A 14,526-nucleotide genomic window follows, 5' to 3' on the forward strand; every position below is an offset into this window, starting at 1 on the left:
TACCTTATTCAATTAAAGAAACCCTATCCCACGAGGTTGTTCTGTGCCTCTCCAGAATGAAGCCACTGTTTAACTTGGTGCATCCCAAGACCTGACTTCTCCCAAACTATTACCTATTTTAGGTTTCAAGAAATTAGGTTCTTTCAGTTAGAGCAAGGGAGACTTCCAGAGAACCTTTATGACCCCATGTGAAATCTCTAGATAAGGTGAAGATGCATTCTCAAAGCGGTAGCTTTTTTTTTTTTTTTTTGGCCTTGTCCCTGGCTTCCTCTGATTCCTCCTTACCTCATTTTCCACGTTTATGTACTCATTTATTCGCTCAACAGCCACAATGTTGGTCTCTATTTCTGACGTCATCCTCACTAGCCAGTTCAGGGTTTGTGTGATCTACAGAAAAACTGGAAGACTAAGGATCATCTCAGGCTCAGAAACCAACCCAACCAGTTAAACCACAAGGTCAATCTAGTGCCTACTCTGCACGCAGCACTATGCCCGGCTCTACAAGAGAGCAAGGAGAAGTATAAGAGACAATCCGCACCTCCTTGGGGGAGGAAATGAGGCCGGTGCATTGAAAGGTGGGAGGACAGTTCAGTGCTCAACTGTGTGGTGCTCACAGGAAAGGCACTACTAGCTTGGAGTGGCCTAGGGCCAAAGCTGAGGCTGGAGAGGCTGGCCGTTGGTGCGGGTCTCCTGCCCGTAAGCCCTTAGGGGTTAGGGGTGGCATTCTACCAATGGGGAAAGCATAAGGAAAGCACAGGGTAGGAGAAGAAACTGCCACCTCTCTCTGCTCTCAACAACAGCTCCATTGAGAACCCAGCCCTCAAGGTGGGACATCCACATGGACCCTTGTCCTCTGTTACCCCAATAAACTCCAGGTGCCTTCCTGCCATCACAGAGATAACATCTAACCACTAGGAAGATGACTGTCATGATCTGGGCCAGAGTCCAGGGAATCTGTGGGTTACTCAGAGGCAAGCTTCTCACATGCAAGCTTTTTTCAGGCAAAAATGTAGTCCTGGCACATACACATAGGGAATCTCTGTAGAGCACATGGTGGTTGGAGAGAGGGAGGGCACAGGAGGCTGGGGACTACGAGTAACCACTTGGTGGAGGCTGGACCATATGAATTGTTGATATTTGAATTCTTTTGTTTTGGTTCAATATAATAGTTCTCCAACTCTTTGCCCCATCTGTCCTACGTTATTAAGCCTAGAAATGAGGGGATGAAAGGGCAGTGGCACAAGGAACCCAGTGATTCTGGTAAATGACAGAGTCCTTTTGGGTGTCCTGCCATGATCACCTTGGGCCTTATTAACGCCAACTGAAAATAGCACCATATAGAGCCTGCTGGTAGCTATGCAGACCCCCAGTATATTAGTTCAGAAAGCGTCCACAAAAGCTGGCCAAATGACTCATTAAATAAGTATCATTCATTAAACATTTACCATAGTGCCAGTCACTGAGTGGTAGGAAATAACATCTGATATCTATCCCTTAGTCAAATGGGGGATGCATTATATAGTTCCATTAGACTCTATATTCTTTATTAAAATTAACTCCAATTATTCTGTGATTTAACAAAATAAACATCGAAGTTATTTGTTCAGAAGACTTTCTGGTTACTGCTGTATTATAATAGAAACTCATTTATTTTCTCTTTTGATTATAATCAGGCAAAGAGACAGGAAACTATTAGATTGAATCATCTGAGATTGCTTCCTTAACTACCCAGGGCAAGAAAATTTATGTCCAGTTTCCCAGATGACACTGGTACCTACTTAGAAAGGGAAAGGAGTCTGTCCATGGGTTACACAATTAGTAAGAGATGGAGCCAGGGTTTGAACCTCAGTCTCCCCTGGTCCCTCTGGATCTAGAAAGGAATCAAGAGCACAGACTCCACGGTATACCCTAGACTCCATTTAAGAATAATGCATGAATTCAACCAAACTCCCAGCCTTCAGACTCACACTGAGTGCATTGGACAGAACAAAGCCCACAGTGTCCCCACTTAGGGTATCTCTATAAATAACCATCATCAAGGATGAAAAGAAGACGATCAGGTTCCCAATCAGCTCCAGACGAACTGCAAGCCACCTGGAGGGCAACAGAACCAGAGAAAGAGGTGTCACTGAGGGGTGTCCTCTTCCTTACCTTACCCAGCAACCTAGGTGTTCCTAGAACATTCTCAGAGGGCTTGAGTTGGTAGGGCTGCGTTCTTAGGAGGTGCCTCAATTTGACTACACCATGTGTTCCTAAAGTCTTTTAAATTGGATTTTAGAAAATAAATTGCATTTTAAAAGATACTAGAAGAGTTTGCTAAACTAAGGGAATCCTTTAGTTCAATGTCTCCCAAACTTGCCAAATCATAAGAATCATCTGGTGGCAATTGTTAAAAATACACAAATTCATGCAAAGAATTCCTGGACTCTTCCCCAGGAGATTCAGGGAATGGGTTTTAGGAATCTGCATTTTAACAAATGTTCCAAATGAGTTCTTTTGATTAGGCATGGGAAACAATGGCATAAAGAATCCAAATGTAAGGTTAGAAAGAAATCACCACAGGAAGGTTCAATGTACCCTGTCTGATTTCATGATTTTAAAAAGGTAGAGAAGAAGCTGGAGGTGGAGGGAAATTAGGTGTGAGCTGATGACAGGGAGGTATGTCGGGCTTTGTAGAGAACTGAATAGTATGTAGATTGATGTAATTTATGAAAACTGACTTTCCCAGTAAAATGTATTTAACTAAATTTGAATAATTCTAGCATGTGTACAAATAAATATGATACATATTTTACAATGGGGGTCCAACAGAAAATTGACTCTTATCCCTGTTTCCTTCTTGGAAAGTATCTAAGATATAACATATCTTTACAATCAAATTTCTGACCTCTCCATGTTCCAGGTAATACTAAGCATCATTAGCCTGCCCTTCACACCACAAGACAGTGTAGAAGCCACTCAAGAGTTTTCACTTCCTGAAAAAGACCTTCCTCCCCCAAGGACACATGACTTCTTGCCAGGGTCTAATGAAGCTGGAGGAATCAAGAATGCTCACCCTTTTTGGATTCACCTCACAGGATGTGAGCTTTTCATTTTTGTCATCATTGATTTTGCCTAAAATTTCCCAGCTTTCCTCCCTCCAACCTCTGCTTCTTTCACCACCCTACAAAGAGTGTCCTGCCTATGGAGAATCTCACATCCATTCTCAGGGAAGCAAACAGAATGTCCAGTTCACCCAGCACCTGAACAGTACCTGGGTTATCAAATGCTCACAGATGTCATGTGACTTCCTCAATAAACCTGTGAGGTAGGTTGTGTTCCAGCCATTGTACAAACAAAGAAAATGAGATTTTCCTGAGAGGGGTCAAGACAATTCACCCAGCTTGGTAAATGGCAGAGCAGACAGAGGGACCCAGTCTCTGACTCCAAAGCTCATGCTTTCTCCTCTCTACTCACATGACAGGCGTGTTTGGCAAGAGTGAATTTCACAACACTGGCCATGCCTGCCCTCCCACAGCTAATGTCAAAAGTGCAGAACCCCGAAGCACATATTTGGGTGAATATCCAGGGGCAGCCTCACCTGTTGGAGGTAATCCAGGAAAAGACACATTTCTGGTTGGTGTCCGTCGCCATCTCATTGTGCTTTAGAAATCGCTCCTGGTGCTCAAAAGCGCGGATAACAGACAAACCTGACACAGTCTCACTAAAGTGAGAGTAGATTGGGGACCTGGTGACAGAGTCCAGTCGTCTCAGCTGGCGGGAAGTAGCCACATAAAATATCTGGACCCAAAAAAGTGAAGACTCAGTCATACAATCATATCACATATGCTATATCTCTTCCTTCATGGCCGTGACCCAGTATTCTTTACGTTGAGGCCACAGCTCACATCTGAACAGAGAAGCGGCTCTGGTCTCATCTCTGACCAGAGGAGAAATGAGAGAGGCTCAGAGGAAGAGGATGATGGGAAGATCTGGGGTTGGAGGGAACAGAGGAGCACGAAAGCAAGGACACCACACCTCAGCCCTAGAGGTTGGAATTTTCAAACCACGTAAGGATTTTTTCAGCCTAATCTGTATGGTCCCAAGAATCTGCACATATTGTCTAAATGACAGTTTTGTAGTGGTTAGAAAAACAGTCTCTAAAAGATTTTATAAATGCTGCTGGGAACCGAGGGGTGTGGAAAGTGGAGATGGGCAGTAAATGGTCCAAGAAAGGTATGCCAAGGTTTTGATAAAAATTGAATAGAATCAGGTAAGTGACCAAAATTGTGCTTCGACAGTGTGTGAAGGTAAAGATCGTTTGGAGGTGTGTGGAATGCTGAGGGTCTAAGAACTGGAACTGGATGTAATAGCACAGGCTGAAGGGGGAGGTTCAGTGGGGTGGCTTAGTGGTGCTACTAGATTCCAAGAGGATTTGTTGAAACTAGGAAAGAACTGGGCATTTGAGAGTCAGAATTCAAAATGTTATACCTGGACATTTCCTCAAATAATCCTGCCTCTTATTTGTTGGTTTGTTACTGACAAAGATGACGATGTTCCTGAGGAACTCAACACAAACACCAGGGGGTGTCAACTTACCACAGGCCACAAGTCTGCCCTTGACTGAAGGGCTTCAGAATTGTTTTCTCAAGGTGATCAATTCATCCCAAAGGTAAATGGTGGAACAAGAATTCTCTCCACAGCTTCCCTCCCCTCATCAGTTTTTATCATGGGCGTGGAGCCCCTTGCACTTGCTCTAGTTTTTCTGTGAGGCTTGGCTCTTAAGCTAACTGTGTCCTCAAGAACACACTGGAATTGAGCCTAAGCCACCCACAGACACCCCAGTGAAAGGAGAGCTGCCCTGAAGTGAAAAGAGACCGGGCTCCTGCTGAGGGACTTCTCCAAGTAGATAATCCTAAGCCAACCAGGGAAGCAGCCTTAGCACAACTCTTCTAGAAGCAACCAATTACCTTACCATCGTGAAGGGTCTTACAGAGCTTCAAGACTTTGTCCAGAGCCAACCTCAAAATAGTCTTGGATCCAAACATAACTATGCCCCACTTAGACTTGCGGGGTGCGGGGCAGCAGTTAAGGTGAGATTGACCGTGAACTTCCACCCACCCATCAGTGCTAACACTTCAGCTTCAGAAAGTGGCCAACGGGCTCCTTGGTATGTTAATATCTGGCTCAATGACGAAGATGCTGGAGAGGGGAGAGTGACTAGCAATAAACACAAGAGAAGAGTCTCAGGAAGGAGCTTGGGCTTTTATAAGTAGAGAAGGAAGGAAACCTAGCCATTTCCAAACCTACCTGAACAGACACATAAATGATGCCAAGAGGGATGATGACGATGACGAAGACTGGAGTGGCCAGGCAGATCATGACCAGGGTGCTGGTGATGCCCAGGAAGCACAAAACCCAGCTGCGTAAAGACGTGGGGAGGGTGTCATCCACCGTGGAGATATCCTAGGGACACATAAGAAGGAGAGCTGGTGTGCTAATGAATTCCTGTGACATTTTACATCTTCTCAGTTCCAGCAGGGAATTTGCTCAGTCACATCAGAATGCAAATAACTATATGTCCAGGGTTGAAAGAAAAAAAGAAATCCTCACCAGCTATTAGTTCTATGCAGATTAATTTTGACCCTTACCTGGCACAGATTCTCCATCTTTCCTTCCTCCACCCCCTCCTTTATCTCCTCTTAAGGGCTCAGTCATCGGCTCCAGAGGACCCTAGGTCTAATTCTCCTTTATGGTCTGAGCCACCTCCTCCGCAAAACATACTATATAATTAATGACAGTTTCCTTTTTCATGCAAAAGCAGTTAGCAAAATATGACTGTTGCCTAAGTAACTCACAGTAAGATCTCTTTTTCAGAAGATTAATTATATATATATATATATATATATATATATATATATATATATAACAACAGCAGAAAAGAGTGTGCAACATTTGCAAAATTCCTGTGTGAAATCTCCCCATCCAAAATTGTGTACTTTTTTAGGTTTTATTTAAGAGCAGAAAGCCCATTTAAGTTGTCTCCAGTGACATCATACCCAACCATCTTTGTTCCAGAGGAAGGTGACAAGTGGGGGCCTGCCCACTTTTGAAGCAGTCACCATGTCCCCAGAACCTGCCGGTGGGCTGGGAGCTAGACTTTCTGTGTCTGCTCCAAGACCAAACAAATAAGGCCTCAGAGCTCCTCAGACATTCTTTTTAAATGTGCACCCTCTTCTACAAACATAAGACTGAAAATTCTGTTGGTGATAGTTGAATATTATTCAGAATTGTCTAGTTTCCTCTGTTCCTGAAATTTCCACCTTATGTTCATTGAGAATCAATGACTTCGGTCTGGCCCATGGAAGAGAGCCATCTATATGATCTTAACATTTACTGAGCATCCCAATGCCTAGTACAGTCCTTGGCTCATAGAAGGTACTCAATATATGTTGAATGAATGAATGCTAAGGGTCCCAGAATCTGCAGTCGATGGAGAACCCCATTAAAATCATAGGATTCCACAATCCAGACCTCGTTTACTTATTTTTAAAGCATCAAAGATGGGAGTTTCGGGATGGAGGCAGCGACCAAGCAAAGGGTTGTCCTGCTATCTCTTTTATTCACTGTCACAACTAGTGATAGTGCTTTTACTTGTGTTTTTCCCTCTGCAGAGTAATCCTTCACATCCTGCTTCTGCCACTCACCCATCCCCTACCCCCGCCATCTCCCTGGCTAACTTCTAGAGTTAAGTCCCTCCTTTTCTGACATTTCCCACCCTCAGTCACCCAGGTTGAGCTGGTTTCTTTTCTCTGTCACTCTTTTGTACTCCGAGAATGCCACTGTACACATCGTTGTTACTGGTTTTCCTATATTCTATCATAATCCTTTACTTCCTTGGCCGTCCCCCTCATTAGATGGTGAGCTACTTAAAGGGAAAGAGTTGTTCATCCCTGTAACCCCAGGATCCTTAGGACCTCACACAAGGTGTTCAAGAAATATCTGCATGCTGAGTGGACCAAAGAACTGGAACTGCCCAGTGTTGACTAGGGGCACATGAGAATTCTTTCCCTGTCAGAAATAAAAAGATCCTCAGAATATAAACACGTCTTACAGCCCTTGAGATACTTACACCAGCAAACCTGTTCACTATCCGGCCAATGGGTGTTGTGTCAAAAAAACTCATGGGTACTCGAAGGATATTGTTCAGCAGCTGCTTGTGAAGAATGTTTGCTGCATGGACGGAACCATAGACACTCCAGAGATTTGCTATGAGCACAAATATGCCTGGAAATGGAACCAGTTTAGTCAGCACCATGCACAGGGATCCCTGAAGACTTGTGCAGGACATAATAGCAAATTTTTCATGAGTCCAGGCAAAGGACGTGGACCTGACAGACTGTCTCAGAGATGGCTGCCGTAGCCGTCACACATACCTTGTGCTAATCCCAGAGCTCCATAGACGCCAACTCTCAGGTCCCTCTGAGAGGCTGGATAGTTGGTGCTATTGAAGGTTTTAGAGTCACGGGTCCAAGCACTGAGCCAGAGGTTCGATCCGATAAAAGACACGGAATAGAGCACAAACCCAAAGATAATGAAGAATATCGAACACCATCCTATTGCTTGTAGGTATTTCAGGTAGATGGAGAACTTCACCTGCAAAACCCCCACCTCAATATTAGTAGAGTTCCTAGCGGCTTTTGGTGAGGAGTTACCTAGAATACCAATCATAGGGGGAGTACAGTCCTTTGGAAAGTGGATAGCAGGTGGCAAAATTTGGTAGTCTGTGATCACATTTCTGAACTGGGCCAGGATGATAATCAATGCTGAAATATAATGCAGGGTAAATAACCATCAGATTATTAATGAGCTTCTAGATGCAATTAAGAGGAAAAGATATAAAAACAGAGTGGGACAGATAAGGCTATACCACAGACCTTGGAATCTGTTTTATTAATGTTTAAGTTAAGATTTGAAATTTAAGAGCTTGGTTTTAAGTTTTATTAATTTGAATTGTGTGCTATGAGCTTGATATATTGGTGTTCTGTGGCTCCCAGAATTGCATCTCAAAGCATTTTTGTTTTTACCACATATCAGAATGGAATCAAACACTCATGAAGTGTAGTATGAGGATATTCACAGGAAACATGTCATTCTTCATGGAAATACAATTTGATAAAAAGCCCAGAGCCTCTGCTAACATTTCAATGATAAATTTAAAGACTGGCAAAGCACACAAGACATATCCCTCTGTAGATATGTATTCAAGTCATCAAACTTAAAAATGTTCAAATCCCAAGCCTTATATCACCTCTAATGGTACTTTTTACTGTGGTGTTTACCTTTCCAGTTTGTATGAATTCCTTCTTAATTAGTTTTTGTCCTTTCACTGGTTCTTCCTCCTCCTTCAGGATATTCACATTCCAAGTTTTCAAGTCTTTTAAGGACTTCAGACGCCTGCTACTGGACCTGGAACTGAGAGATTGAGAGGGGAAGCCTTCCTGAGCATGTAGATGAATCCCGAGGGTCTTCTTGCAAGCAGGTGTCACAGTCGCTCTGCTCACATCAAAGTGCATTTCAGAGCAGATGGTCATGGGGGAAACACACCACCCCAACCCTCCTCCCCATGCAGGGAAACAAAAGAAGAGCTGGGAGCGTCCATGTGGACACTCAGGAAAAGTCCACAGAGAAAAAGAGAATGATCAAGTGGAACTATGGAAGTGATGGGGGCTGCCAGCTGAATATATGACCAACCTGCGACTAAATGTTCGATGAAAACTGTTCTCTCTTTTCATGGACAAGGAGGCCACGTCTTCAGGGATTTCCTCCACACTGGGCATCAGCCCATAGTCATCTTCTTCACTGTCCTCATTGACTAGGAGACACATCAAAGGTTAGGGAGATAGCTGCATAGAGCTGTCATAGCCCTATGAACAAGAAGAGAAGTCTTTTCTGATCTTGTTGGTCTTAGTAAGAGATCCCAGATGTACACACAGGTTGGAATCTTTTACTCCAGAAATACTATTTATTAGGACATCTCATTGAAAAATACCAGGATAAAGGGGAGGTGAGTTAATATTCCACTGGAAGAGAAACAGTCAAAAAGGAGAAGAATATTCCCAGAAGCTTGTAAGTTCCTTTGGAGCAGGAAAGAACTTTTAAGGGTTACAGTAGACAGAAGAGTCATAATCCCCAGAAATGACTAAAAAAGTGAGTGTAAATTTAAAATGTTCTGCTTGAAATTCAAATAATTTGAGAAATTTTATTAATTTAAAGCATTTTTAAAAACATATCCTGGGGGCTTCCCTGGTGGCACAGTGTTTGGGAGTCCGCCTGCCAATGTGGGGGACGTGGGTTCGAGCCCTGGTCCGGGAGGATCCCACATGCTGAGGAGCAACTAAGCCTGGGTGCCACAGCTACCGAAGCCCACGCACCTGGAGCCCTTGCTCTGCAGCAGGAGAGGCCACCGCAATGAGAAGCACGTGCACTGCAATGAAGAGTAGCCCCTGCTCGCTTGCAACTAGAGAAAGCCCTCGTGCAGCAACGAAGACCCAATGCAGCCAAAAATAGATAAATTAAATAAATAAATAAATTTAAATAAATAAATAAAATAAAAAACAAACAAACAAAAAAACATATCCTGAAAATAAAAGGTAAAACAGCTTGGTCTGTGAAAATGGTAGAGTTATGACCTCCAGAAATTGGTACCTCTGTAAAAGCAGTGAGCATACTGGCCAAAAATTGTCAAAATCAAATTTTCCATAACTTTGAAATTAACCAAAGGCTTGCAACAATCCAGGAGCATTTATTTAAGAAAAGTGGCTAAATCTCAGAAAGAACAGTAAGTTTTGTAATAGTTTAATTTACCCTATTCCTATTCCCCTCTCCTTAGATCTGCTGTAGCCTAGAAAACCAACAGCCTCACAATCATTGTAACCATGAAAATCACCAGCCTAGCAGCTGCTGGAAGGAACAGAGTGGATCCAGAACATGCTCAAAACCTCACTGCTGGAGAATTGTCATTATTTGACCTGTCTGGCAGTTCCCTGGAAAACCCCATTCACAGGGCTTGTCTTTACTGAACCTGACTTGGAGTTGGCTCTAACAATCAGCAGTAGTTGTTTAACATCACAGCTGCCTGAGGCAGTGATAACAGTTGGGGCAAAGAAGAAACTGACCAAGAACTTAAGAGGAAAAAAAACCTGGGGAATAAGATATCCATAGGGAGCTTTGATATCTTCAGTATATTCCTGGCAATCGAGAATGTCATACACATGTGTAGGGTTGCACGCATGCCAACCCAAGAAAGACTTGAGAATGTCCTATTCTCTTACCTCTGGCTTACCTTCAGACTCTGTGCAAGCAGGGAAAAAAGGCTGAGGCAGAACTATAAATTGCCTGCTGGCATGTTAGACATGTCCACCCCCACCCCCCATCCCCACAGAGCCTCTCAGCAAAGGCTGAGTGACGTATCGGTTCCAGGCAATTGAGGAAATCTCTGTCCAATCATTATCTGACCACTAAGCTAACCAAGCAGGGACTTCTATGGCCACATGAGACAAAGAATGTAGACTTAACAGAATTAGTTCAGGAAACTAAACAGGAGGAACAACAAAAGCAAACCCTGGTTGAGGATGGAGGGGAGAGAGATCATATTTCCAGAATTGTTACACTATTTAAAATGACCGGTTTTCAGTAATCAAGACAGTATGGTACTGGCACAAAAACAGAAATATAGATAAATGGAACAGGATAGAAAGCCCAGAGATAAACCCACACACATATGGTCACCTTATTTTTGATAAAGGAGGCAAGAATATACAATGGAGAAAAGACAGCCTCTTCAATAAGTGGTGCTGGGGAAACTGGACAGCTACATGTAAAAGAATGAAATTAGAACACTTTCTAACACCATACACAAAAATAAACTCAAAATGGATTAAAGACCTAAATGTAAGGCCAGACACTATAAAACTCTTAGAGGAAAACATAGGAAGAACACTCTATGACATAAATCACAGCAAGATCCTTTTTGACCCACCTCCTAGAGAAATGGAAATAAAAACAAAAATAACCAAATGGGACCTAATGAAACTTAAAACATTTTGCACAGCAAAGGAAACCATAAACAAGACCAAAAGACAACCCTCAGAATGGGAGAAAATATCTGCAAACGAAGCAACTGACAAAGGATTAATCTCCAAAATTTACAATCAGCTCATGCAGCTCGGTATCAAAAAAACAACCCAAACCAAAAATGGGAAGAAGACCTAGATAGACATTTCTCCAAAGTAGATATACAGATTGCCAACAAGCACATGAAAGAATGCTCAACATCACTAATCATTAGGGAAATACAAATCAAAACCACAATGAGGTATCACCTCACACTAGTCAGAATGGCCATCATCAAAAAATCTACAAACAATAAATGCTGGAGAGGGTGTAGAGAAAAGAGAACCCTCTTGCACTGTTGGTGGGAATGTAAATTGATAAAACCACTATGGAGAACAGTATGGAGGTTGCTTAAAAAATTAAAAATAGAACTACCATACGACCCAGCAATCCCACTACTGGGCATATACCCTGAGAAAACCATAATTCAAAAAGAGTCATGTACCACAATGTTCATTGCAGCTCTATTTACAATAGCCAGGACATGGAAGCAACCTAAGTGTCCATCATTGGATGAATGGATAAAGAAGATGTGGCACATATATACAAGGGAATATTACTCAGCCATAAAAAGAAACGCAATTGAGTTATTTGTAGTGAGGTGGATGGAGTTAGAGCCTGTCATACAGAGTGAAGTTAGTCAGAAAGAGAAAAACATATACTGTATGCTAACACATATATATGGAATCTTAAAAAAAAAAAGAAAAAAGAAAAAAATGGCTATGAAGAACCTAGGGGCAGGACAGGAATAAAAACACAGATGTAGAGAATGGACTTGAGGACACGGGGAGGGGGAAGGGTAAGCTGGGATGAAGTGAGAGAGTGGCATGGACTTATACTACCAAATGTAAAATAGATAGCTAGTGAGAAGCAGCCACATAGTGCAGGGAGATCAGCTCAGTGCTTTGTGACCAACTAGAGGGGTGGGATAGGGAGGGTGGGAGGGAGACGCAAGAGGGAGAAGATATGGGGATATATGTATATGTATAGCTGATTCATTTTGTTATAAAGCAGAAACTAACACACCATTGTAAAGCAATTATACTCCAATAAAGATGTTTAAAAAAAAAAAAAGACCGGTTTTCAACAAAAAATTATGAGACATACAAGGAATCAGGGAAGTATTGGACTGTACACAGGAAAAAAGCAGTCAAAAGAAACTGTACTCGAGGAAGCACAGATGTTGGACTTACCGGACAAAGACTTAAATCAGCTATGATAAATATATTCAAAGAACAACAGGAAACCATGTCCAAAGATCTAAAGAAAAGTTCTCACCAAATAGAGAACATCTCTATTAGGCCCATTAGCATGGGCCCCTGATCCAATATGTTTGATGTCCTTGTAAAAAGGGGAAATTTGGACACAAATGCACATAAGGTATAACACCATGTGAAGATGAAGGCAGAGATTGATATGAAGGATGCCAAAGAATGCCAGCAAACCACCAGAAGCTAGGAGAAAGACATGGAATAGATCCTCCCCTATTGCCTTCAGAAGGAACCAATCTTATTGACACCTTGATTTTGGACTTCTAGCCTCTTCTATTGTGAGACAATACATTTCCGTTGTTTAAGACACCCAATTTGTAGTGTTTTGTTATGGCAGCTAATTAGGAAATACACAGAGCCAATATTGATATAGGTTACCTTTGCCCTCCTGACCTTCCCTTTATTCTACCATCTTGTAGTCTGTACCTTAAGCCCCAGAACCAACACAACAGCATGCCACGCAGTGGGGCTTATACAACTTCTCAGAAATGGCCTATCAATGTTTCCCAGAACAAGGGTTTAATGAGCTGTTTTGCAAACTGTCCTTTGTACACAAAAGATAGGATTTTTCAAAGGGGCTCTCTACACATGGGGGTTTATAAACAGAACTTAGAAACTCAGAAACACAAATCAGAAAAAAAAAGTTTAGAATTAGAAGGAGAGGGCTTCCCTGGTGGCACAGTGGTTGAGAATCTGCCTGCTAATGCAGGAGACACGGGTTCGAGCCCTGGTCTGGGAAGATCCCACATGCTGCGGAGCAACTAGGCCCGTGAGCCACAACTACTGAGCCTGCGCGTCTGGAGCCTGTGCTCCGCAACAAGAGAGGCCACGACAGTGAAAGGCCCGCGCACCGTGATGAAGAGTGGCCCCCACTTGCCACAACTAGAGAAAGCCCTCGCACAAAAATGAAGACCCAACACAGCCATAAATAAATGAATTTTAAAATAAAAAATAAAAAAATAAAGGTAGAATTAGAAGGAGAAAACTGTCCAGGTTGTGGTGATGTGGTTGACTGAGCAGTAACTCAGGGGTATCCAGCATCAGACACTGCCCTTTGCTTGAGATCTTCAGTCCCCAAGCAGGTGCTTTTTGTCTTCTCCAGGCCTGTCGCGGAGCATATAAAGACTGATGGAAAGCTCTGACCCCTTCCTTTCTGCTGGAATCCCTGCCCCACTTTCCTGGGCTGGGTCCCAGTCCCTATAGCCCACACCATCATATTCTTTGTTCCCGCCCTGTCCCACCAATGCTTACAGACTTCTTGGTTTAGGCTTTTCTTTCCGAATCTCGTGGTTTTAAACCATCACGTGTCCTGACCTCAAGGCCTGACTGTGATCCCACTTGCAGGCTCTGTAGTTACTGCCTCTTCGGATTGACTTTTGGAATGACCCTGTACCCTCCAGATCTTGCTTTCTCAGTCCTGACCTCCTGCTGATAATTGCTACCTGAAGCAGATACCCAGAACCATGCACAGGACTACTGCTGGCAGGTTCTTGGGAAGGACCCCAGAGACCAGGGCTCCATTACTGACTGGGGCTAATCAGCGACCCCAGTGGTAGTGGTATTGGGTAGGGGCTATTCCTGTGGTATACTGTGAGACTATGCAACTGCCATGACTTTTTTTTTCTGGTTCAAAACACCCAGTGGCTTTTGGTGTATTAGTCAAGATCCCTTTGTTAGGGCTTATCAACAGTTTAGCAGTACATTATTAGTACCAGGTATTACAAAGCTGTCCAGGAAGTGGTTTTCATGAATTTGGGTAGATGGGGTGGAATATGTGACTTGAGTCAGTAGAAGCAGGGCATTCCCTAAAAGGGGGCCCCTTGTGCCACTGGTGTCTCTCCCACAAGGGCTAATCACCCCAAACCTCCAGTCATCCGCTAAAGAGTGCCCTTTGACTGCATGTCAGAGACTAGATGAGCAGGATTATCCCCCAGTTTGGCTCAGATATAAAGTTTCTATGTTTGTGTTTCTTTACAGAGACACAAAACACAGAAAGAACAGATACTGGATCTCTGGATAATTCATTTCCAAATTTAGTTCACTGGATACTGAACAGTTCAGGAGGTAAACAGTGGTAGTTTACTACCACTACCCCTTCCCT

General features: G+C 43.0%; 1 protein-coding gene across 4 annotated transcripts in view; it reads right to left on the reverse strand.

Moving 5' to 3' along the window:
* ABCC2 (ATP binding cassette subfamily C member 2) overlaps nt 1–14,526 on the reverse strand; it is a 69,623-nt gene that overhangs the window by 7,648 nt on the left and 47,449 nt on the right. The window contains exons 20-27 of one of the 4 annotated variants that reach the window (XR_009005678.1): nt 8,734–8,854; nt 8,322–8,454; nt 7,416–7,635; nt 7,112–7,266; nt 5,290–5,445; nt 3,581–3,780; nt 1,968–2,094; nt 286–398 (exon numbers count right to left, since the gene is read on the reverse strand). Coding sequence is in view for 3 of the 4 variants with exons in the window: in XM_028167756.2 (XP_028023557.2) it covers nt 286–387; nt 1,968–2,094; nt 3,581–3,780; nt 5,290–5,445; nt 7,112–7,266; nt 7,416–7,635; nt 8,322–8,454; nt 8,734–8,854 (1,214 nt within the window). In the remaining variant the exon portion in view is untranslated. The remainder of the gene's footprint in view (nt 1–285; nt 399–1,967; nt 2,095–3,580; nt 3,781–5,289; nt 5,446–7,111; nt 7,267–7,415; nt 7,636–8,321; nt 8,455–8,733; nt 8,855–14,526) is intronic. The other 3 variants (XM_057531107.1, XM_028167756.2, XM_057531109.1) reach the window with 3 other exon arrangements.

This window comes from Balaenoptera acutorostrata, chromosome 16 (genome assembly GCF_949987535.1).
Source record: "Balaenoptera acutorostrata chromosome 16, mBalAcu1.1, whole genome shotgun sequence".
Lineage (NCBI taxonomy): Eukaryota > Metazoa > Chordata > Mammalia > Artiodactyla > Balaenopteridae > Balaenoptera > Balaenoptera acutorostrata.